Source organism: Mirounga leonina, unplaced genomic scaffold (genome assembly GCF_011800145.1).
Source record: "Mirounga leonina isolate KUSES-001 unplaced genomic scaffold, KU_Mleo_1.0 Mir_366, whole genome shotgun sequence".
Classification (NCBI taxonomy): Eukaryota; Metazoa; Chordata; class Mammalia; order Carnivora; family Phocidae; genus Mirounga; species Mirounga leonina.
The window spans coordinates 5,466,902-5,489,643 of NW_023270709.1; the positions used below are offsets into that span (position 1 = coordinate 5,466,902).

At 42.6% G+C, this 22,742-nt stretch overlaps 2 protein-coding genes, 1 long non-coding RNA gene and 1 other non-coding gene across 9 annotated transcripts in view; all 4 read left to right on the forward strand.

Moving 5' to 3' along the window:
- The window catches only part of RIPK1 (receptor interacting serine/threonine kinase 1), a 40,544-nt gene extending 33,408 nt beyond the window's left edge, over positions 1-7,136 (forward strand). For 5 of the 6 annotated variants that reach the window (XM_035030734.1, XM_035030735.1, XM_035030738.1 and 2 more), the window contains 4 exons: positions 358-454; positions 1,313-1,879; positions 3,100-3,240; positions 4,976-5,412. In XM_035030734.1, coding sequence (XP_034886625.1) covers positions 358-454; positions 1,313-1,879; positions 3,100-3,240; positions 4,976-5,262 — 1,092 coding nt within the window. In that variant the 3' untranslated portion in view covers positions 5,263-5,412. Of the gene's footprint in view, positions 1-357; positions 455-1,312; positions 1,880-3,099; positions 3,241-4,975 lie in introns of all 6 variants that reach the window. The other variant, XM_035030736.1, reaches the window with a different exon arrangement.
- Positions 7,137-10,454: 3,318 nt separating this feature from the next.
- The window catches only part of BPHL (biphenyl hydrolase like), a 35,911-nt gene continuing 23,623 nt past the window's right edge, over positions 10,455-22,742 (forward strand). The window contains exons 1-4 of the mRNA XM_035030745.1: positions 10,455-10,658; positions 17,558-17,661; positions 20,053-20,219; positions 22,287-22,440. Coding sequence (XP_034886636.1) covers positions 10,552-10,658; positions 17,558-17,661; positions 20,053-20,219; positions 22,287-22,440 — 532 coding nt within the window. The 5' untranslated portion in view covers positions 10,455-10,551. The remainder of the gene's footprint in view (positions 10,659-17,557; positions 17,662-20,052; positions 20,220-22,286; positions 22,441-22,742) is intronic.
- On the forward strand, positions 10,928-15,903 carry LOC118027401. Its single transcript, XR_004683805.1, has 2 exons — positions 10,928-11,201; positions 15,219-15,903. It is a non-coding gene; the product is annotated as an uncharacterized LOC118027401 (long non-coding RNA).
- Positions 13,977-14,078, forward strand: LOC117997559. Its single transcript, XR_004675857.1, has one exon. It is a non-coding gene; the product is annotated as a U6 spliceosomal RNA (small nuclear RNA).

Genomic DNA, 22,742 nt, shown 5'->3' on the forward strand with positions numbered 1-22,742 from the left:
TGCATGGTCTTGGCACCCTTGTTGAAAATCAGTTAGCCATGCAAGGGTTTATTTCTGGGTTCTCTTATTATCTTCCATTGGTCTCTGCCTGTCCTTTGACCATTACCACACAGTTTTGATTATTGTAGTTTTGTAGTAAGTTTTGAAATCAGGAAGTGTGAACCCTCCAAATTGGTTCTTCTTTTTTAAGGTTGTTTTGGCTATTTGGGAAAAAAGTTTATTTTTAAAAAAAGATTTATTCCTTGTAAGAGCTACAGGAAATCTCTACCATTTGAAAAGATTTGTTTTTCTTATAATAATTTTCTGGAACTATTTTCTACTGCTTACTAAGGTGTACATTTATGCTGTTAATTACAGAAAGAGTATCCAGACCCAGCCCAAAATTTAATTGTGAAGAGAATGCATTCTCTCCAGATTGACTGTACAGCAATACCTCCAAGCAGGTCAAATTCAGGTAACATCCGATGACTGAAAGTAATGTATTCACTTGTTTGTTCATGCATTCACTCTATTCTCAAAAATACTTTTCATGACCGTAAAGAAACAGAAGAAGCTATAAAATATTTAAAGAAATTTATAATATATTTGGGAGTGAAGATACATATATTTGAAAGAGTAAATAGCAGTGTATTCACCAAAATCACAAAGCATCCTGAACATAAGAGGCCTAACATATCTGATAGGAAGAAAGTGACGGCTCAGGAACAAGAGGGGATGTGTGTGGAAGCAAGGTCCTTGAGGTCAGGGATGACAGATTCAGAGAACAAGCAGAGAGGTTGATCTCAGATTCAAGGAGGGATACTAAAGGAAAAACAGAGTATAGGATATTGAAACCACTTTATTAGCTATCTGTCTTAGGACAAATTAACCTCTTGTAAACGTCATCCATCAAGTCATGATAATAATTGCTCCTACTCCTACAGGGCTTTTAAAGAATAAAAGAATCCATGGAAAGTGCTTAACACCAAGCTGCTCCTGTTCTTATTTTGTAGCCCTGCATCCCATCAAGGAGACAGCCACCTTCTCTGCTACAACACAAGTCCCTCTCTTCCTTGCTCATTCCTGTGACACTCACATTTCTGTTGCCTGTTAAAATTTCCCTAGTGCTCTCTCACCACCATGCAGGTACTTCTACGAATTACCTATATAGGTAATATAGGTAGGAAGAGGACCATCAAGTAAATGCTTTTTTATTTGTTCGCAAAGGTTTCAGTATGTTATTCTGAGATACAGATGTATGATGGTGCTCAGCTTTTATTTTACTTCTTGTTGCTTTTTGAAACTCTTTCCAATGTTGATCATTTCTTCTCAGCCCCAGAACAGCCCAGCTCGCTGCACAGTTCCCAGGGACTTGGGATAGGTCCCGTGGAGGAGTCCTGGTTTGGTCCCTCCCTAGAGAACCAGCAGGAGGAGAATCAGCTCAGCTTGCAGAGTAAACTCCAGGAGGAAGCCAACTACCATCTTTTTGGCAGCCGCATGGACAGGCAGACAAAACCGCTCAGACAGAATGTGGCTTATAATAGAGAGGAGGAAAGGAGACGAAGGGTCTCCCATGACCCTTTTGCACAGCAGAGACCTTATGAGAATGTTCAGAACCCAGGAGTAAAAGGCCTTCCTTATTCTAGTGCAACCAGTCCTGGTAATGCACTACACCAACCCACAGGGCTAACCAGCCAACCCCAAGTACTATACTGGAACAATGGACTGTACAATCCATTCCCTTTTGGAACAAGACCACAGGATCTGGGAACAGCAGGTTCAAGAGTTTGGTATGGGCCAAATCCAAGCCATATGCCAAGCGTGCATAAAACTCCAGTGCCTGAGACCAACCTACTGGGAAATACACCCACCCTTCCATTCATCTCCGTCCTATCAAGAGGTAAACAGTTTTTTTAGCTACAATTTTTTTTTTAAATGTTTCTGAAAATAAAGCAGCCATTAGCTCTGTTGTAGACTCTAAGGTAACAAGGGTGAGTTGCTTGTGGTGTTCAGCCGCCAGATGCAATTTGCAACCGTGGAATAATCTCCATCAGACCACTTGGCCTCAGTTCAGGTGGGATTCATTGCAGCTGCCTGCAAGTGTTGGATTACAGGTCCTTCCTTGTAATTGGTAGGCATTGTCTGCTCTAATCTGCATCACAGTGGTCCCATTGTACCCAATCTGTGATGGAAGTGAAGGTCACTGCTTGTGTTCTTTTACTTGCTTGCTGTTTTCTGAAGGTTAAGAAAGAAGTCTTGGATATTTTGATTCTTATATAGGCCAAAGACTGCCATTTGTGATGAAACCAAAATATTGGGCTACCATCACCACCATTTATCTCCAGAGCTCTTTTCATCTTCCCAAACTGAAATTCTGTACTCATCAGACACTAATTCCCCAGTCCACCTCCCATCCCGGCAGCCACCATTCTACTTTGCGTCTTTATGAATTTGACTACTCTAGGGTACTTCATAGAAGTGGAATCATACAATCTTTGTCCTCTTGTGACTGGCTTATTTCACTGAGCACAGTGTCCTAAAGGTTCATCCATGTTGTAGCATGTATCAGGATTTCCTTCCTTTTTAAGGCTGAAAATATTCTATTGTCAGTATATAACACATTTTGCTTATCTGTTCCTCTGTTGATGGACATTGGGTGGCTTCCACTTTTGGGCTGTTGTGAATAATGCTGCTATAGACTGGGGTGTATAAATCTTTGTTTGAGGCCCTGCTTTCATTCCTTTGGGTATATACCCAGAAGTGGAATTGCTGGATCTTAGGGTAATTCTATTTTTAATTTTTTTGAGGAACCTCCATACTGTTTACCACACCATTTTGTATTCCCACCAGCAGCACACAGGGGTTCCAGTTCATTCACATCCTTGCCAACACGTGTTATTTCTGTTGTTGTTTTGTTTTTGTTTTTGTTTTTATAGTAGTCATCGTGATGGATGTGAGGTTGGTTCAGTTACATTTTAAAGAAGAAAATTTCAAAGGTTGGCATAGGATAAATAATTTAAATTATACATCTGGAGTAAAGCTCTGCCCTTTTACCATGTTGTATTTATTTCTTTTGCTTTCAGTCTAGATATACTTACCTGTGTGTTTCACTCTATTCAGATGAGTCTGCAAAATGTACCATATACAACAGTGCTGGCATTCAGGTTGGAGACCAAAATTATATGGAGATTAGTGGAATGAGTTCAGTGCTACCAGACATGAACTTGAAAGAGCCAGCTTCTAAGTACCAAGATATCTTTGGTAAGATGCCCTTTAAAGACCTGTCATCTAGCAACCTGAAACTTTCTTACTTGTTTAGAGGGATAGAGTGGAATCCTGAAATTTTTCCAATTATTTTCCCTGAAAGTTGCCCCATGTTTTCTCTGTAAAATGTCTCTGTAATTTCCGTATAATTTTTTTGTGGTTTATTTATGTTTAATATGGGGATAATTACAATATCTAATTCACAGATTTGTTATGAAAATTAAATGAGTCAATATGTATAAAGAGCTTAGAACACTGCCTAACACATAGTAAGATCTATGAAAGTGTTGAACACATCATCATCATCATCATGATCAATATCACTACTCAGACCTAAGAGAGGTAGGTCCCTCAGGTCTTCATCAAAAGGGATTCTGAAAAGATAGAAGACTATGCCCTCAACAGCACCTCTGTTATAAAAACAAGAGAGCTTTCTCTTACAGGGTTCCACTCTGCAGGCTCATAACATTAATCCCAAAACACAACCTGGGAAACAGGCATGAGGCCAAAACAATGGGATTTAAGAACGCAGCTTTATGATTAACCCCAGGGCTGGCAAAATGTTTCTGTCAAGTGCCAGAGAGTAAATGTTTTAGGTTTCACTGGCCCTGAGGTCTCTGTTGCAACTACTCACCTGACATTGCAATGCAACAGCAGCCACGGACAATATGTACATATGTACGTGGCTGTGTTCCAGTAAAACTTTTTTTACAAAAACAGGCAGCAGGCCAGATTTGGCCCAGAGGCCATAGTTTGCCAATCCCTGGCCTAATCCATTTGAAGAATAGTCCTTAGAGAGGAGGTTCCTAACTCTTGGGGTGACACAGGTACCCTTGAGAATCTGATGAAGCCCAGGGTCCCTCTCCCGGAGAGGTGTTGACAAAATTTGGGACGTTTTTGGACTGCTGACATCCAGTGGTGATGACAGAAATGCATTGTGGGGAGCTAAGGAAAGAATGGGAGTTGCGGGGCGAGGGGGGATGCTAAGGAAAGAATGGGCATGGGGAATGAGATGTCTTTTTCCTTATATTCAGCTTATTGGGCTGGGATGAGGATCAAGGAAAATGTGTGTGGTGGTGATTTTATACTTTAGTTTCTTTTTGTTATTTTTATGAAGGCCTAAGAGGAAGGAACCAGTAGAAAGGGAGGCTGTGGCTGTAGGAGAAGATAACACTTAGGGTAAAGGAGAGAGGAGTCCCAAACAGACCTTGAAAAGTAGATACCTCATTCCTTAAAAGATAAGGGAAGGCACTGTAATTGAAAAGTTTGCACTTGATGGTCTTGGTTTCCCTAAGTAAGAGGAATGTGAACTGTAGGGGGCAGGGGATCAGGAATTGAATGACCTTGATTCTGGCCAGATATAAGTAGACAATGCCAAAAGGAACAAAAATGGTGTTTTCTTCCCTCTTTACATCAGGAAGGCCTGATATTAACAGGGCCACTGGCTAAGGTTGTATAGAACAGCCTAGTAGCCAAGCAGGGCTTTTATTCCCAATGCCATCAGCTGTAGCTGGGAGAGGTATCTGCTAAGAGGAAGAGGTTCTCTATTGTACTCACATAAACATTCCAAATGGGCTTCCAGACATGTAAAGTATCACCTCATGGGTCAGCAACTCTATAATTAATAAGTTATCTTTTTTATTGTCTCCTGATACTCTTTATACAGGTTTTTGAAACTAGAATGTTCAAATGGGTTATAGCCTGATGCCTTCTTCTCTTTTCTGTTTGGCAGAAAATATCACTAGTCTGACTGATAAACATCTGAACCCAGTCAGGGAAAATCTGGGGAAGCAATGGAAAAACTGTGCCCGTAAGCTGGGCTTCACTGAACCTCAGATTGAGGAAATTGACCATGACTATGAGCGCGATGGACTAAAAGAAAAGGTTTACCAGATGCTCCAAAAGTGGCTGATGAGGGAAGGCAATAAGGGGGCCACGGTGGGAAAGCTGGCCTATGCGCTCTACCAGTGTTCAAGAATAGACCTCCTGAACGATTTGGTACATATCAGCCAGAGCTAACTCCAGAAGGGGCTTTGGCAGCATGAGGTAATCTCCTCACCTAGTAAGTAACCCGCTGGAAGTGTGCTCCCTCGGATCCTTCAGAATTCTCTCCTCACTGATACAGGTTCTCTGCATAAAAATCTCCCGCATTCCATAGCTGGAGCATGGGAAAGAAATCTACAGCGAACAACCTACGAACCAGGAAGACCTATTAATGGCTGAGACCCACTCCAAAAAGAAGCCTAACTGGGTTTTGAAAGGGAGAGATACTTGAGGAAGATAATTTTCTTTCAGTTCATTCCGTAACCTTCCGCAATGACATTCATTTCATTTCCTGGAGTTTTGTTTCAGCAAGAGAAAAAAAAATTCAGCTTTCTTATTTTATGCTCTCTTCTCCACATAGGCTCCTGTTATCACCAAAGTACAGTGAAATTGTGAGTTCTCTTCAACTAGTTTTTTTTTTGGTATTCTAACCACAGTTCATTCCAAAACTCTAAGGTCTGTTAACTTCAGTATCAAATGTTGTGTCCGTCACCACAGGCTTCAAGAATTACATGCAGTCTCCACTCCATAAATTAACTGGAGGGATTTTAAGGAGTACTAAAACAGAAAAAAAAAAAGAGAACAAAAATATCAGAATTTTCCAGGTGGTTGTTGCAAGGAATTACTACTTATTGTGGTGACTACATCAATTCTTGATGGAGTTTTTAAGTTCCTTCCTAGCATTCTGATACTTTATGTACTTTCCCAACCTCTGTGCCCTGCAGAGGCTGCAGGGAATATTGATCTCTTCACACCTGGCTGTGACTGGAGCTTCAGGGCTGATCACTGTTGAGCAGCTTCCTCAGCTTACCCCAGGATACTGTAGAAATATTTTCATTTTTTTCTGTGAGCTGCTGTGATGTAAAAAAAGGATACTTCAAAGTCTTCTAATTGTGCCTCTAACACTGGACCTTTCAAAGCCCACCCGAAACTCAGGAATGAGTGAAAGGAACCAGAAGACTAGAAGACTGAAGGCAAGCAGCCCATCCAGTATCACTGCCTGCATGTGGCTAAACAGAGAGGGTGTGTCATTGTGCTCAGCCCTTCCAGGAAGGAGGGAGAGAAGGATGCAGTATGGCGACTGTGGATGTCAGAACAGATTCTAGGGTCTGGTGGGCTGATAACAGTATTGTGGTTGGTGATTCTAAAATCCCGCTAGCCCCAGCTGACACACACACACACACACACCCCAACACCTGAAGTGGGACTGTAAAACAGAATTTCTCAACTTCTGCAGTATTGGCATCTTGGGCCAGATAATTCTTTGTTGTGGGGGCTGTCCCGAGCATTGTAGGATCTGGCTATCTGAAAGTATCCTCTACCCACTAGATGTGAATAGTGCCATTCTCCCCTCCTCCTGTCCCCAGTTGGGACAAGCCAAATGTCTCGAGACATTGCCAAATGTTCCCTGGAAGGACACAGGTGCCCCCGTTGAGAAGAGCCCTGCTACAAAGTAATGAACCTCAGTCTCTTACCCACACATATCTAGGCTCACTACTTAGTTGCCACATAGCATTAGATCACACAGACCGAAAGAAAAATTGGATGGAGAAAGAGTCCCAGGCTTTGGTAGAGAGGAGTGGGTGGATGATTGCTTTTCTAAATGTATCCCTTGTACCTCTATCCTAAGTGTTTAAATTCTCTAAATTCCAAAGCAATTGGATGATCAATGTTAAGAGGCAAAAATGGTATTTTTAACGGACTTTTAAAAAAAAAATTTTGTACCTCAAATATAAGCAACTGAAATGATGTGTTTGTATAAATGAAACCATTTGGGCTTCTCCACTTAGGTTGGCATTTCCTATACGTACTCTCCCTTTCACCCTCCTGCTATTAGCAGCCAAGAGGAAGCTGAGAGTAAAAAGAAGAGAAGCTTCTGGACAGCTTTTTGGCTCTCAGGATAAAAATGTGCTGCCTTGAGAGCCTGCAGCCCCGCTGTCCTTCAAACATGGTTCAGAAGTCTTTCTTTCAGCCCCCACTCTCTAAAAACTGGACTGAAAAGAGCCAAATTTGTATCTGAAGAGTTTCAATACAAGAAAATCAATTGGGCAGAAAATCAATTAAATGAGATGGCACGGACTACAAAATGAGAAGTCATACTTGGTTCTGCAAAAGACCCTAAGATTTCTACTGTAAATAACGCCCACTTCCAACTCTTACAGCTTGTGAAATCAGTGGGTTTTCCACTTGCTGTGGTTACAGTATTTGTTTGGGGTCCATCATATGAAGTTAGGTCTTCAGGAATAGTTCTTTCTTTCTCAGAAAATGTTTTAAATAGCATTTCGATGTACATTTTAATGTGTGTTATTTACAAACGTTTTTCTTTTATAATAATGTGAATAAAACTAGGTGTTACTAAGATAAATGACTTAACCAATTGCAGATAAAAATGTTTTGTGTCAGCAGCAGGCTGTGACACTACAATGGAAAACAAGCTGAACCTGACTTTATGTAAAAACTTCCTTGCCAGAATGTGCAATGGTAGATGATATTGTTAGTATTTTAGTATTGGTTTCTCTCCATACAAGAATAACCATGTCGGGATGCCTGGGCGGCTCAGTCGGTTAAGCGTCTGCCTTCGGCTCAGGTCATGATCCCAGAGTCCTGGGATCGAGTCCCGCATCTGGCTCCCTGCTCAGCGGAGAGCCTGCTTCTCCCCCTGCCTGCCGCCCCACTGCTTGTGCTCTCTCTCTCTGACAAATGAATAAATAAAATCTTTTTAAAAAAAAAAAAAAGAACCATGTCAACAAGATCGATTCTTTTAGTCACATCTGTTGTTGTAGGATTAAAAAAAAAAAAAATCCACTAACTGCCAAAACTGAATTTAATACAACACCGCGGTTTAAATTTTAAATTTAACCCATCAGGTTTTAGGGTTTTAGGGGCAGGAAGTGAAAGATTAATGATTTTTACCCATTGCAATCAGGCAGGGTTAATGTGCAATTTCACTGCAAAGGATTGAAGTCAAGAAAACAACAACAACAAAAGAACAAAGCAAAACACTAGGTGTCTATGTGGTCAAGATTTTAGAAATATGACTACAAAGAAATCATTGAAGGCCTAATGCTAGTCCAGTGAATTCCATAACAAATAACAATCCAAGTATAGGTTGTGAAATCAAGCAGGCTTAAATTCTCATCTGCCACTCCTTTGCTGTGTATGGAGGGCCTGCTTCCTAACCTCTCTTAGCCTCAATTTTCTCTTCTAGTAATAGGGCAATAAAGTTGATGTGAGGATCAAAATAATGCATCATAAGGTGCCCAGCACAGTTATTTTTAAAACTGTACAATAGTGTTATACATAAAGGACTAGTTCTCAATTGTGCACTTAAAAATCAATTGTGACACCAATAACCTAAAGCCTCACAGTGCTAACCGTTACTGCTTCTCGGTAGGATAACACGCTAAAATTGTACAATTATTTTTACTCTCATGATCTCTGACCAGAAATCCCAAATCAACGTCTCAGGAAAAAAGAAGGAAACCTTGACCCACCAAAGGTTTCTGAAAGTCAGATGATAGTAATCAGCTGAAATGTATTTCTCTTTCCTTCTATGCGGGAAATTGATATGTCACATTTATGTTGAGAGAATATTTTTGCATAATCCATTTTTAGGCCCGCCTTGCCTTTATCGCTCAAGAAACTCATGGCCAGTGGGGATACTGCAGGTATCAGAACTTTCCATGGCTGTAACACTTTAAAGAGCACTGTGTGTATAGGACTATTTACAATAGAAGGGTCTCATGGAAGAGGAAGAATGTGATATGCAAGGAAGCCTCAGCTATCCTGGATAATTGGAGCCAAGGCTAAACAGTGACCGTAAATCTGCCAGTTATTTCCAGTTAAGTCAGAGTGGTAGCCAGAATTACAGCGGTAGTTTTTTCTCCACTGAATTGTGAATTGCAGGTAATGTTTATAATCTTTAGAAATCTTTAGAAAGCTGCAATTATATGATCTGAAGAAGAAAAATATTTTAATTGTGATAAAATACAAATAAAACTTACCATCTTAACTTCTAAGGAGATAGTTCAGTGGCATTAAGTACACTCACATCCTCGTGCTACCACCACCATTTCCATCTCCAGAACTCCTTTCTTCTTACAAAACTGAAACTCTGCCCCCATTAGGCACTAACTCCCCATCCTCCCCTTCCGGCATCCCTTGGCAAACCACCTTTCTACTTTGTCTCTTTGAATTTGCCTACTCCTCATATACATGAAATCACACAGTATTTGTCCTTTTATGACTGGCGTATTCACTTAGTATAATGTCCCAATGTTCATATTATGACGTATGTCAGAATTTCCATCCTTTTTAAAGAACAATATTCTATTACATGTATACACATTTATACCTTCATCCCTTCATTGACATTTGGGTTGCTTTCCACCTTTTGGCTGTTGTGAATAATGCTATGACCATGGGTGTATAAATATCTTTGAGACACTGTTTTCAATTCTTGAGGGTATATACCCAGAAGTGGAATTGCTGGATCTTATGGTAATTCTAGGTGTAATTTTTTAAGGACCCACCATGCTGTTTTCCACCGCCACTGCACCATTTTACATTCCCACCAGCGGTGCACCGGTTCCAATTTCTCCACATCCTTGCCAATACTTACTGTTTTCTGGTTGGTTGGTTTGTTGACAATAGCTATACCAATGGATGTGAGATGGTATGAAGGTAAATTTTAATCCCATCATTCTTAGAAGCAAATGCATTTCACCTCACCGATGGCTGCCAGCCTGAAGCCCCCCTTCTCTCACCCATCCCTCCGGAGCCCCTCCTCACCATCCACTCCCTGAAAGATGGGCGGATGGGAGCAGTCCTTGGAAGGACCAGTCACCGTGGCGACGAGCGGGGCAGAGCCCACTGGGACGTGCTCCTCGTGAGCCAGCGCTGGCACCCCGAGAGGAGACGATCTGTGTTGCAGTGCCCGTGGGACCCCAAGCCCCGTTTCCGTCAAGGGTCAGAGACAGCCCAGCGGGCTACGCGGCCGAGCACCTCAGCGTTGACAACGGTAGGCTGGCGGAAGGGGACCAATGTCCCCATCTCCCGGCTGAAGTCCCGGCGCAAGCATGTTCCCTTGCAGCGCGGCGCCGCGGGCCCTCGGCGCATGCGTGTTTCCCAGAGACTCAGCCAGCGGGCCAAGGGCAGCGGGTGCCGAGAGGCGCCGGCCTGTTCTCCTGCGGCGCTGCCGGGCCCTCCCGGGCAGTGGGCGGATCCCGGCGCAGGCGCGCTCCGAGGCTGGGCGCCACTGTGATCATGGATGCGGCGCCAAACAGCTCGGTTTTGCGGCGTCTGCGGATCCTCCTGTCAGCTCTGAAGCCCGGGAACCCGGTCCCTCGTGCCGGGCCTGCAGCCGCATTCGGGTAATGCTGCCCGCTTCCCTCCGGGGGCCCGCGCGGCCAGGTCCGCGCTCTGGGGGGCGGCGGGAGAGGGGCGCGCTAGCTGGGGGGCAGGCTGGGCGGTGCGAGTAGTGGACGCAAGGTCTCCGCCTTCTTCTTTTTTTTTTTTTTAAGATTTTATTTATTTATTTGAGACAGAGAGAATGAGATAGAGAGAGCATGAGAGGGAGGAGGGTCAGAGGGAGAAGCAGACTCCCCGCCGAGCAGGGAGCCCGATGCGGGACTCGATCCCGGGACTCCAGGATCATGACCTGAGCTGAAGGCAGTCGCTTAACCACCTGAGCCACCCAGGCGCCCCCTGGTCTCCGCCTTCTTGCCCTTACACGGCGACCCGGAGCCTGCGCGACGTGGGTGCACGGGAGGCGGTGGGGCTGCCCTCCACCTCTGCTGCTCCGGGACTGAGCGCTTCAGCCGTGCATCGGCTTCAGTTCGGTGACTCTGGAGCCTTAAAGGACTTGGTGATGGAGTTGAAGCCCTTCATTGTGCAGACGAAAGAGACCCAGGGAGGTAACGTAATTTGCTCTCAGCCACAGACACTCTCACGACAGAGGTTGGAATCCCAAACTCTTCATTCTTATTCGTTGCTCTGCCCAGTCTCTAAACACCTTCAGGACTCTGATCTCTCATGCTTCTTGTATTAAAAAAAAAAAACAGCCTGAGAATGTCCGTGACCTGTTAGCTCTCATAGTCCCGGGTCCGAAGTCCCTGCGTTGTCTTTTTTTTTTTTTTTTTTTTTGCTGATTTTGAACTTTAATGTGCAAAAGGACCATCCTGAGCACCTGGGAAAATTCAAAATTTTGGCCTGACTCTGAGGTTCTGATGTAGCCGGAAAGGCCAAGAATCTGCCTTTTTCTTTTCTGACTCCCTATCCCCCATCCTCACATATACTTTGAGATAAAAAAAACAAAACTAGATTAATCTCAGACCTACTGTCTTAAAAATGGGTGCCCTTGGTCCCAAGAGACACTAAGCAGAAAATGTGGTTAGAGCAGCATGAGGCTTGCTCTACTTTATTCCCTATACACCTACCTGTAGACTTTACACACAAACGTACACAGGGCATGTATGCAGTTAACTGGTGATGAGTCAGTTCCATTTATGACTAGGGAAAGTCAAATCCCAAATGGGTACCTGGTATTTAGAACCTTGGTTGATCCAATGTGGAAACTTCTCATTTGAAAATTTAATTTGGAAGGAGAAGGGAAAAATCTGACCAGCTTTAAATTTTTGTTGTGATTAACTAGTTCCTGAGTTTTGTATTTGATTTAAGTTCTTTTTTATTATTATTTTAGAACTTTTAGATTTTCAGGACTATTTTAATATAGGTGGAAAAATAGGTCAATGTTCACAGCTCTATAAATAAACATTGAAAAATGGCAATTTATCCAGTTTCCTATTTGCAGAAAGAGATTGAAATAAGGTTACTATGTACCAATACCCAAGTTAAGATAGGTTATTTAATGGTTTCAGGAAGGCCTCATCCATTTAGTGCAAATCATTCTTCCTAAAGTATCTCTGAAAGACAGGTTTCTCTGGATTTTGAATTGCCATTTTGTAAATGCAGTTGCAAGTTGATATTACATGTAATCAGAGAAAACCAGCAGTGGTATTGGTTGATCCTGAAATGAAGCTGCAGCCCAATATAAGTAGGTGAAAGCACCACTTTAAGACCTTTGTTTCAAAACAGCCAGTACCCAGCCTACACTTGAGTTGTATTCCAAAAGCTTGTTTTGTCTGTAATTTGGAACTCTGGCTCTTTTTTATTTTATAATCTGTAAACTGCTTTGTTCCAGGATCAGGTAAAAAAAATAATAGTAATAAAAATCTAACAACCTGCCAGAAGAAAAATGTCTTCTGAGTTCACCTTGGGTTGTTCTGCCTGAGAATCAGAGACCCTCCTTTCCCCCGGCACCTGCCACCACCTTCTTTCTGTCTGGCAGTCAGGGTGGGTGGGGCCCTGGGGCCAGAGCCTCATTGGGAGACTTTGTTCAGCCTTGACCTAACAGAAAGAACATGGATTCTAGTGTTTACATGGCTGCATTGCCACTTCCTAGCTGCACAAATGTGAGCAAGTTACTTAACCTCTCCGAGCCTAGTGCCTTGCAGAATTGTTCTGAGGATTAGAGACAATATATGTAAAGGGCCTGGAATATAATAAGAATTCACTAATTCGTAGCTACAATTAGTACTGATACAGATTAGTAATGCAGTGCGTAAAAGATGCAAAGTAAGTCATCAAAATTCATTTAATTCCAAGCCCTATGGGTAGCTCCTACTTTATTGTAGCTAATGGTTACTTTGGAAAAAATATACAAAAAAAAAAAATAGCTGAACATCAGATATACGGAGAATATGTAGGACTTTCAAAGTGAGGATGTATTGTGTTAATTGGCTCCATTTTTATTTCTAAGCAAAGGGCAAAATGCCAAAGGCGCTGATGTCAGACATTACCAGTAATGTGACTGGGGCAAGTTGTCTAGAAACTCTAATCCTCAGGTTTCTCAATGGTAAAATTAGGGTAAGTGTATGTACATCACATAGCAAAACAAATGAGGTAAGTAAGCTCTCAGTAGAGTTCATTATTTAGCTTAATAATGAAACTAAATGTTAGTTTGTTTTCCCCAAGTTGTTAGATTCTTGAAGGAAACTTTCCTTCTTGGAAAGGAGCAGCTCAGCCCCCTCAATCAGGAAGTTATTATCATTGTATTGCTTGTGACCTCCTTCCCCTTTCACAAAATTGCTTATTCAGCTTCCCCGAAAAAGAAAGGGACAAATATGAAGTAAGGCAATTTTAGGTGAGCAGGCCTTCCTACAGGCTGTTTTTATTTATTTTTATTTTTTAAAGATTTTATTTATTTATTTGATAGAGACACAGCGAGAGAGGGAACACAAGCAGGGGGAGCGGGAGAGGGAGAAGCAGGCTTCCCGCTGAGCAGGGAGCCCGATGTGGGGCTCGATCCCAGGACTCTGGGATCATGACCCGAGCCGAAGGCAGGCACTTAACGACTGAGCCACCCAGGCGCCCCCTACAGGCTGTTTTTAATAGGGAGTTAGGATTTTCTTTTTCTTCTACAAGAAATTAACTCAGTACAGTCATTCTCAACTTTGGTTGTATATTGGAATCTCTCAGGGAATTTAAAAAATACAGATGCCTATGTCCCACCCCAGAGATTTTGCACCCTGGGCATCTGGAGATTTAAGCATGCCAGATGATTTAAATCTAAATTTGAGCTTCCCACTAAGATAGTGGGAAGCTGGAAATGCTCTCATAAAAAGGGGCATGTTCACTTCGGCAGCACATACACTAAAATTGGAATGACACAGAGATTAGCACGGCCCCTGTGCAGCGATGACCTGCAAGTTCGTGAGGCGTTCCATATTTAAAAGGAAATGAAAGGAAAGGAAAGGAAGAAAGGGAAGGAAGGGAGGGAGGGAGGAAGGAAGAGAAAGGAAGGAAGGGAGAGAAAAGAAAGCACATGCCAGGGCTCTACCCCAATCATTGAGTGATAGTCTTCCGGGGTTGTCCTAGGCAGGTATATTTTTAACTCTCCACAGGTGATTCTAACAAGCATACCTGCTTAAGAACACGTGGGTTAGAGAAGTGAAGTGATTATTAGCAGGGAGAAAGTGGTGCTAAAGACGGATGGACACCCCAAAGGAAAGATTCATTTTTGGTCTTTAAATTTTCTGAAGTTTTCTATCCTCTTTCCTGTGTGAGAGTTTGGGAAATTTGGTATCTTGATTGTGGCTCAAGTAATATGCACATTTCAGGGCCACTGAAGGCCTGGTCTCTCCACAGCCCAATTTTCTTTCAACAGACACATAATGAGGCTTGAACTACTGTCTTAAGAGTCCCTTGCTAAGCTGGAGAAAAGAATGCTTTACTCATTTCAGTGGTCTTCTATTGATGATAAATGAATCATTCAGTAAATGTTTCAGTAACTTTTTTTCATTCAGTAACTTTTTTTAATAAAATTTTTTTCTTACATTTGAAATTGATTTGCTTTGATTTACTTTTGTTCAAAAACAGTTCTCTGTCCTGTTTCCCCAACCTGAAGATTGATAAGGGATTTTTGGCAGCCTCCATTAACCCCAAGGGGTGGGCTGATGTGATAGTGGCAGGAACCTCTGGTGTGGGGACACATAGGATGTTGATGACAAGGCACCGGGGTCATCTTCTTTCCCTTTACCCTAGCTGCAGACCCCCTCAGCATTCAGCCCAAACCTTGCTCCCTTTTTGCCCCCACACTCCTGCCAGGCTGAACACTGCCTTGTCCCTCCCACTGAGCAGGGAACCCTATACGGGGCTGGATCCCAGGACCCTGGGATCATGACCTGAACTGAAGGCAGACACTTAACCGACTGAATCACTAGGTGCCGAGGACCTCCCTTGCTCCCAGGCCTTTGATCATGCTATTTCTTCTAGAAGCACCCTCCCCACCACATTGTTTTTTGTTTTTTTTTTTTAAATTTTACGTCTCTTGGAAGTTCAATTCAAATGCTACTTTTTTTACTCTTCTCCAGATACCTCTACTCAACGCAGGACGGTCTCTGTCTCTCTCTAAAACCATCTTCAAAGTCTTCTGCCTTAGTAACCCTGCCCTGACATTGAGCTCCCATTATGCTAAATTCTAGACTACATGGTTTTGTTTTTACCTTCATCTTGGGCAACCAAAAGATGGGATAGGGTTAATGGGGAAAAAAGTTTGGAATGGGGAACCAAAACACAAATACAGCAAAGCACAAAGGGAAGTAGAGGTTTTTTGCAGAAGAGACTTGGGAATGATCATGAAAGCTGAAGGAAAGGACGCCTGGGGCCCCTGAAGAGTTGCAGACAGCGAGAGTCAGCAACACCCAGCCACGAAAACCCACTGTCTTGGACATTGAGAAGGATGCTGTGGGGAGTGGGGTTCCTCTCTTTGTATGTGACATCCTCACTGCACAAAATGATTCTTACAAGCATGTCCTTGAATGCTTCAAGGAAGGGAGCCCCTCAAAAATCTTCAGGGCATGAGGTATAATAAAGGTACACATCATCATTAACATGAGCCATGTGAATGCTGGTCATCTCTAGTTAGGAGCTGCCTCATTCCCGTGTGGTGAATATGGGAAATCCTACTAACAAGTTCCAGCCGTGCTCCTTGTGCTCCTGGCCTCAGTCATAACTTTCCAATCTCTTATGTCTTTATCATCTCTCCTGCTAGATTGTGGGCAAAAATAAATATGTCAATAAATGTTTGCAGAAATGAATCTTTATTACCAGAGTATTATTTGCCTTTATCTGGATCCTAGAGTCACCTTAACAATCAAAATGAATGACTCCAAAGAATAGGACTTGGCAGTGTCCGTATGATACCACTCTTGCTCAGTGGTTTTATTTTTGCTCCTCGTGACTTTCTATAGATAAGGAGCTTATAGTTAGATCAGGCTTTATTACCACCCAATTCTGTCATTTTTGCAGAAATTGTGTTAAGACTTAATGTACCTGCATTCAACACATTCGTTTCTGCATTCTCATTTGAAATTGGTGACAAGAGGAAACCAAAGAGGGAAGAGGACCTCATTTTTTAAAAAAAGATTTTTATTTATTTGAGAGAGCATGAGTGGGGGGTGGGGGGCAGACGGAGAGGGAGAAACAGGCTCCCCACTGAGCAGGGAGCCCTATATGGGGCTCGATCCCAGGACTCCGGGAGACACTTAACCACCTGAGCCACCCAGGTGCCAAGGACCTCATTTTTTAAAAAACGCTTCATTTCCATAAGCCATTTTGACTAATTGCAGAGAGGTAATAGGGGTAGAGAGTACGTAAAGAAAAAGGGGGGCAGTGGTTAATTTAAATTCCTTAACATTCTGCCGGGAGCAGAGGAGCACCTCCGTCCAGCATCTGTCCTGGTGTGCCAAAATGTCCCTTCCGCAGGTCACCCAGCCACCTGGGAAATTAGTGGGGAGGCTGTTAGAGCCTGATGCAGGAGGCTTGTATGTGCTTATCGCTGTGGATCCCCACACAGTCATTCTGGAGCTTCTGGAAGAGCCACAGAGGAGAGTTTCATCCGAGCAGGACCCTTGATATGGTTGGCGCGAGCATCAGGCAGAACAGATAGGGCAGAAGTCCTGCCTGCGGCACTCTGCTGTGCCAACATGTCCAGTTAGGTGCTGTGTCATGGGAGGTGTTGGGCCAAGGAAGGTCAGTGGCACAGGGAGGGCTCTTGAAGCTAATGGACCTGCATGTTTAACAACACAAATACTTCAACGTATTAAAAACCAGGCTGGCCATAGCAGTGCAGACAGGCGTTCCTGCCAAGAGCCCTCCTGCGGCTGGCCAGAGAACATGAGAAGCCATGTGCCTAAAGGACTGCCTAGGCACCAAGGCCTTTTCTGAGGACTCCTGAGACCAGCCTCACCCTTAGGGACACCGCCAGTGCAGCTGAAGGCCCAGGTCGCCCCTCTAGATCTGCTAAGGTCCTGACAAGTGGCTCCCGGCTCTGTGTCCTGGTTGCTCACCCTCACATGTCATTGTGTGAAGCTCTTGTGTCAGCCTGCACCTTGGCACCACTGGCTTCCAGCTCACCAGGTATGTGCCCTCGGGGGTGTATGGCCATTGATTTCATTAACCTCTCAGTACTTCTGTAGGATAAGCCCTGGGCTGGCGCTGTAGGACATTCAAACACGAAGGCACAGTTCAGATCTGCAGTCTAGTAAGCGGTCCCCTTTTAGGTTTGGAAAACTTAAGCACAACTCAAAGGAATCCAAGAAGCCTGAGAAGGGTACTGGAGTTGACTCGGGTATATAAGAGGGCAGTTTGGTCATATTACGTTTGTACTGCTTAGTAGTCATTCTTTGGGGGTGGGGTTTTTCTCTTTCAGCACCTCCGTAACCTCTGCCAAAGTGGCTGTGAATGGTGTCCATTTGCATTATCAGCAGGCTGGAGAGGGAGAGCATGCAGTCCTGCTGCTTCCTGGAATGTTGGGTCTGGAAGTTTTTAATGGAATTTGCATGCTGTGTAGTCTATGATGCATTCACATTATTAGATGCCAAATATTGATTATTAATTTTAGTGCTTTGCTAAATGCTTTAATATTTGCTACAAATTTAAGTGATTCAGAAAAGAAGGATAACTTTCTACTATATGTATTCTTTATTCCTTTAAATACCCAGTTTGTTTGTTTGTTTTTTCTCATAGAGTTATACTGTGTAGTTACCTACAATTTGGGAGGATGACAGGGTTCAAGGAAAGGGGTGTGGGCAGAAGGATGGATAAAGGCAGGAGACGAGCTACTGACCAACCATCCCAGTGTGCCTGGAATTGAGGGGTTCCAGGACGCAAGATTTCCAGTGCTGGAAGATGGATTGATCACCCTGTTGCAGTTGATTATATGCTCAATTAAAATACGAGCTAAGAACAAGACTTAATTTAAAGCCTTTTTGGAAGTCAAAATTAGATTGGCATGAATGGAGCATAGTAAAGCCGACTGGATCCCAATTTTATCTTTCAGATAAGTAATTTACATGTAGACAGCTCAGGGCGATAATGTCCAGTGATCCAGGACACTCAAATTTGGTTTTAAGGATTTTAGTAGTTAAATAATACCAATATATACTATTTCCTTATGATTTTTTTTCTTCTAAAAGTAAAATGCTAAAATGCCTTTCCAAACTTATATACACATATGTGTGTGTGTGTAAAAAACATATATATGTGCAAAAAACATATATACACAATATATATATTACACATTATATACACACATATATAAGTTTTTTTAAGTAGGCTCCATGCCCAGCGTGTAACCCAGCATGGGACTCGATCTCACAACCCTGAGGTCAAGACCTGAGCTGAGGGATGCCTGAGCGGCTCAGTCGGTTAAGCAGCTGCCTTTGGCTCAGGTCATGATCCTGGAGTCCTGGGATCAAGCCCTGCATCGGGCTCCCTGCTCGGCAGGGAGTCTGCTTCTTCCTGTGACCCATCCCCATCTCATGCTCTCATTCTCTCTCTCAAATAAATAAATAAAGTCTTAAAAAAAAAAAAAAAAAAAGACCTGAGCTGAGATCCAGAGTTGGATGCTAAACTAACTGAACCACCTGGGCACCCCTCCATTTATATTTTTGCCTTAGGTTTTCTGAATGATTTACCTGATGGTGAGAAAGGTAGATCTTCCCAGGAAGAATGGTGGTCCTTGATAATGTTAAATGATCCTGTACCATCTTAAAAAACATTTTGTAATAATAGCTAGTTTATCAAGCAAGATGTTTAGGTGGCCTGAGCTACAAGCCCTTAGAAACTAAGTGGACTTTAAAAACTAAATGCGGACTTGCTCCTGGACTGGGCTCCTTGAGAGTCTGGCCTTCCGGGCCACACGAAGTAGGTGTCTGCGCACAGTGGCCGTGACCTCGTGGGCAGGCTGGGAACTACCAGTCAGTTCCACTACAGGCTCAAGAATGTGGTTCTGCTTGTTACCATGCTGCTGTTTGAAACAAGCTAATCTGATTTCTTCCCTCCACACCCTGCCCTCCCCCTCATTTTAGAGTTTTAGTTGAGTTTTCTGGTGTTCACTTATAACCAGAAAATAAATCTCCAGGGCTGTTCACATTAGCCTAGTAGAAAACACCTGGGAATTTGGGGCACCTGGGTGGCTCAGTTGTTAAGCATCTGCCTTCAGCTCAGGTCATGATCCCAGGGTCCTGGGACCGAGCCCCACATCGAGCCCCACATCGAGCCCCGCATCAGGCTCCCTGCTCAGCAGGAAGCCTTCTTCTCCCTCTCCCGCTCTCCCTGCTTGTGTTCCCTCTCTCGCTGTGTCTCTCTCTGTCAAATAAATAAGTAAAACCTTAAAGACAAAAAAAACCAAAAAAACAAAAAACACCTGGGAATTTAGAATTCTACTTTGAATAACTTGGACCAAATCTCTTAAATTTGTTGACAGATAATATTGAGATATCTCTCATTTGTAACAGTCACTTTTTAGAAAGAAAGAAAAAAATCACCCAGAAACATATCATATCAGTAAGTCAATTTCTATGCAGTTTCATGAATTCCTTTTTTTAAATTAAAAGAAAAATTTTTTTAAGGAAGATTAACTGGGAAAGTATCAAAAGTAGTAATACAGGACCAAATGAATCCTCAAAGTAGCCACTAGGAGGAGACAAAAGGCAGGTCTGAACGCCAGGAAAGGAAGTCAGCCTCCCGGTAAATGGATTTTATTTATCATCACAAGGCTACTTTGCTGACTGCATCCTGCTGTCTAACTTTGAGTAGAAACTAGTTAGTTTGTTTTAAAATTGTAGTTGTTTCTGCTTTTACTGTAATGTGCTTGAAATAATGAAATCATTCACCTGAGGGTAACTGAGTGGCTTTTTTTAGGAAGTGGAGAGACTGATTTTGGACCCCAGATTAAGAACCTAAATAAGAAGCTCTTCACAGTGGTTGCGTGGGATCCTCGAGGGTATGGACACTCCAGACCCCCAGATCGAGATTTTCCAGTGGACTTTTTTGAAAGGGATGCAAAAGATGCTGTTGATTTGATGAAGGTGGGTCTCTTAGGGAAGAGCCCAGAGAAGGGAGGATGGCTGGGCCTGTCTTCGTCTATTTTGTTTTTGTGTTTTTTTTAATTTCTTTAAGGGTAATACCGTGTAATTCCTACAGACAATTCAGGGAGTTCAAATAGGTATGAATTTGGAAGTAGAAATATCTCACAATCCAACTATTTAGAGACTGCTGCTATGACTTTGAGACTCTGCCTTCCTAGCCCATCTTTTTTTTTTTTTTTTTTTCCAATTTAGTTAGCATATAGTGTATTATTAGTTTCAGGGGTAGAATTTAGTGATTCATCAGTTGCATATAACACCCAGTGCCCATTACATCAAATGCCCTCCTTAATGCCCATCACCCAGTTACCTTATCCCCCCACCCACCTCCCCTCCAACAACCCTCAGTTTGTTTCCTAGAGTTAACATCTCTTATGGTTTGCTTCCCTCTCTGCTTTCATCTTATTTTATTTTTCCTTCCCTTCCCCTATGTTGATCTGTTTTGTTTCTTAACTTCCACATATGAGTGAGATCATATGGTATTTGTCTTTCTCTGACTTATTTCACTTCGCATAATACCCTCTAGTTTCATCCATGTCATTGCAAATGGCAAGATTTCATTATTTTTGATGGCTGAGTGATCTTTCATTGTATATTTAGGCCACATCTTCTTTATCCATTCATCCATTGATAGACATCTGGGTTCTTTTCATATTTTGGCAATTGTGGACATTGCTGCTATAAACATTGGGGTGCATGTGCCCCTTTGAATCACTATGTTTGTATCCTTTAGATAAATACCTAGTAGTGCAATTGCTGGATGGTAGGGTAGTTCTATTTTTAACTTTTTGAGGAACCTCCATACTGTTTTCCAGAGTGGCTGCACCAGCTTGCATTCCCACCAACAGTGCAAGAGGGTTCCCCTCCAGTCAATCTTATTTCATATATAAATACACAGTTTTGTATTGATGGCATCATACTTATACATAATGTTTTTCCAAACTACTGTTCTTTGAACAATTTGTCAAGGAGATACTTCCATGTTAATAAATAATAAGTTTATTTAAGTCTTAAAATAGTCACACAGTATTCCATTGTAGGGATGTACTGTTTTATTTCACCTCTCTCTAATGGTAGATAAATAATCAAATTTTTACGTTGCCTTTTTTTGTTATTAGAAATAGCAGTGCAGTGAACATTGTTTTGTCCATGGACATTTTAGTTCTTTTATAAACAGTGTTGGTGTGGACACCCCTGGACCTGTCTCCGGATGCACGGGTGCAGGAGTTCCATACATATTAGGGGATGTTGCTGGGTTATAGAAGATGCAAATGTTCCTTTTACAAGATAGTGCCAAATTATTATCCATGCTACTTACAGCCATGTATAGTCCCATCAGTATCTTGGACTGATATTTGTTAAATCTTTCAAATTCCAGGTCATTCTGTTTTTACTTCTAGGCAGCATCTCTCCGATGTCATCTTTGTTCAGTTTCCCTAACATGTTTTCAGAGCCTGGTTGATTTAAGGACTAACATAACCTCCCCGTGACACCATTCTCCTCCAGCCCGTTCTTCCCACAGTTGTAGTCAGTGGTTTTATCAGATGTGGTGACTTCATTCCATCCAGTAAATATCAAGTTTCCCTCTCTAATCTGCATTACTATTCTCAAAGCCTTCGCTCAGGCGTGGGTGTGCATGCACATGTTACTTGTCATTTCCAAGGACAGCTGATCGCCACTGTTTCCAGAGTCTGTCCAACCAGAAGATGTAGTTCCCTCATTAATTCAAAACAATACTATGTACTTAGGGGTTTTTTTAAATTCAATTTAATGAACATATACTGCATTATTAGTTTCAGAGGTACTTAGGATTTTACGACACTTAGATTTACACCAAAACTAATGGAGAAAAAAACATTTGTGTCATCAAATGGTGGATTCTAGGATTTTTCTTTAATTACCAACAACTGCTCCAAACCTCACAGCTGTATTGATTTTGACAACTGTCAGGGGATTCTTTTAGCAGGAGCAATCAGCTGTGCTATGTGCATTTCACTGTATTCCTCGCAGACGCTGAAGTTTAAGAAGGTGTCCCTGCTGGGCTGGAGTGATGGCGGCATTACATCTCTTATTGCAGCTGCAAAATATCCATCGTTCATCAACAAGATGGTGATCTGGGGAGCCAATGCCTACGTGACTGATGAAGATGAGAAGATTTATCAGGGTAGGTCTCACGAATCGGAGATGTCATGACAAGTGGTACCTTTGCTCTCCCCTTCTCAGGACTTGCTTCAATCCATATTGACAAATCCTGTCTTGTCTGCATCCAGTTCTCAGCTCTGAGGTAGGAAAAGCCATGAGTTCTCAGAGAAGTCCTACAGTTTAACCAGCCTGTGTTTTAACGCTTCCTGTTTGCAGGAGCGACACCTTCGTGACTCAGGAAAAGGTCCTAGAAAATCCGCGTTCACATTTCCGACTACTGGTAGTGAACTTCAAGGAGGGAGGGCTTGATGGAAAGTGTTTTTC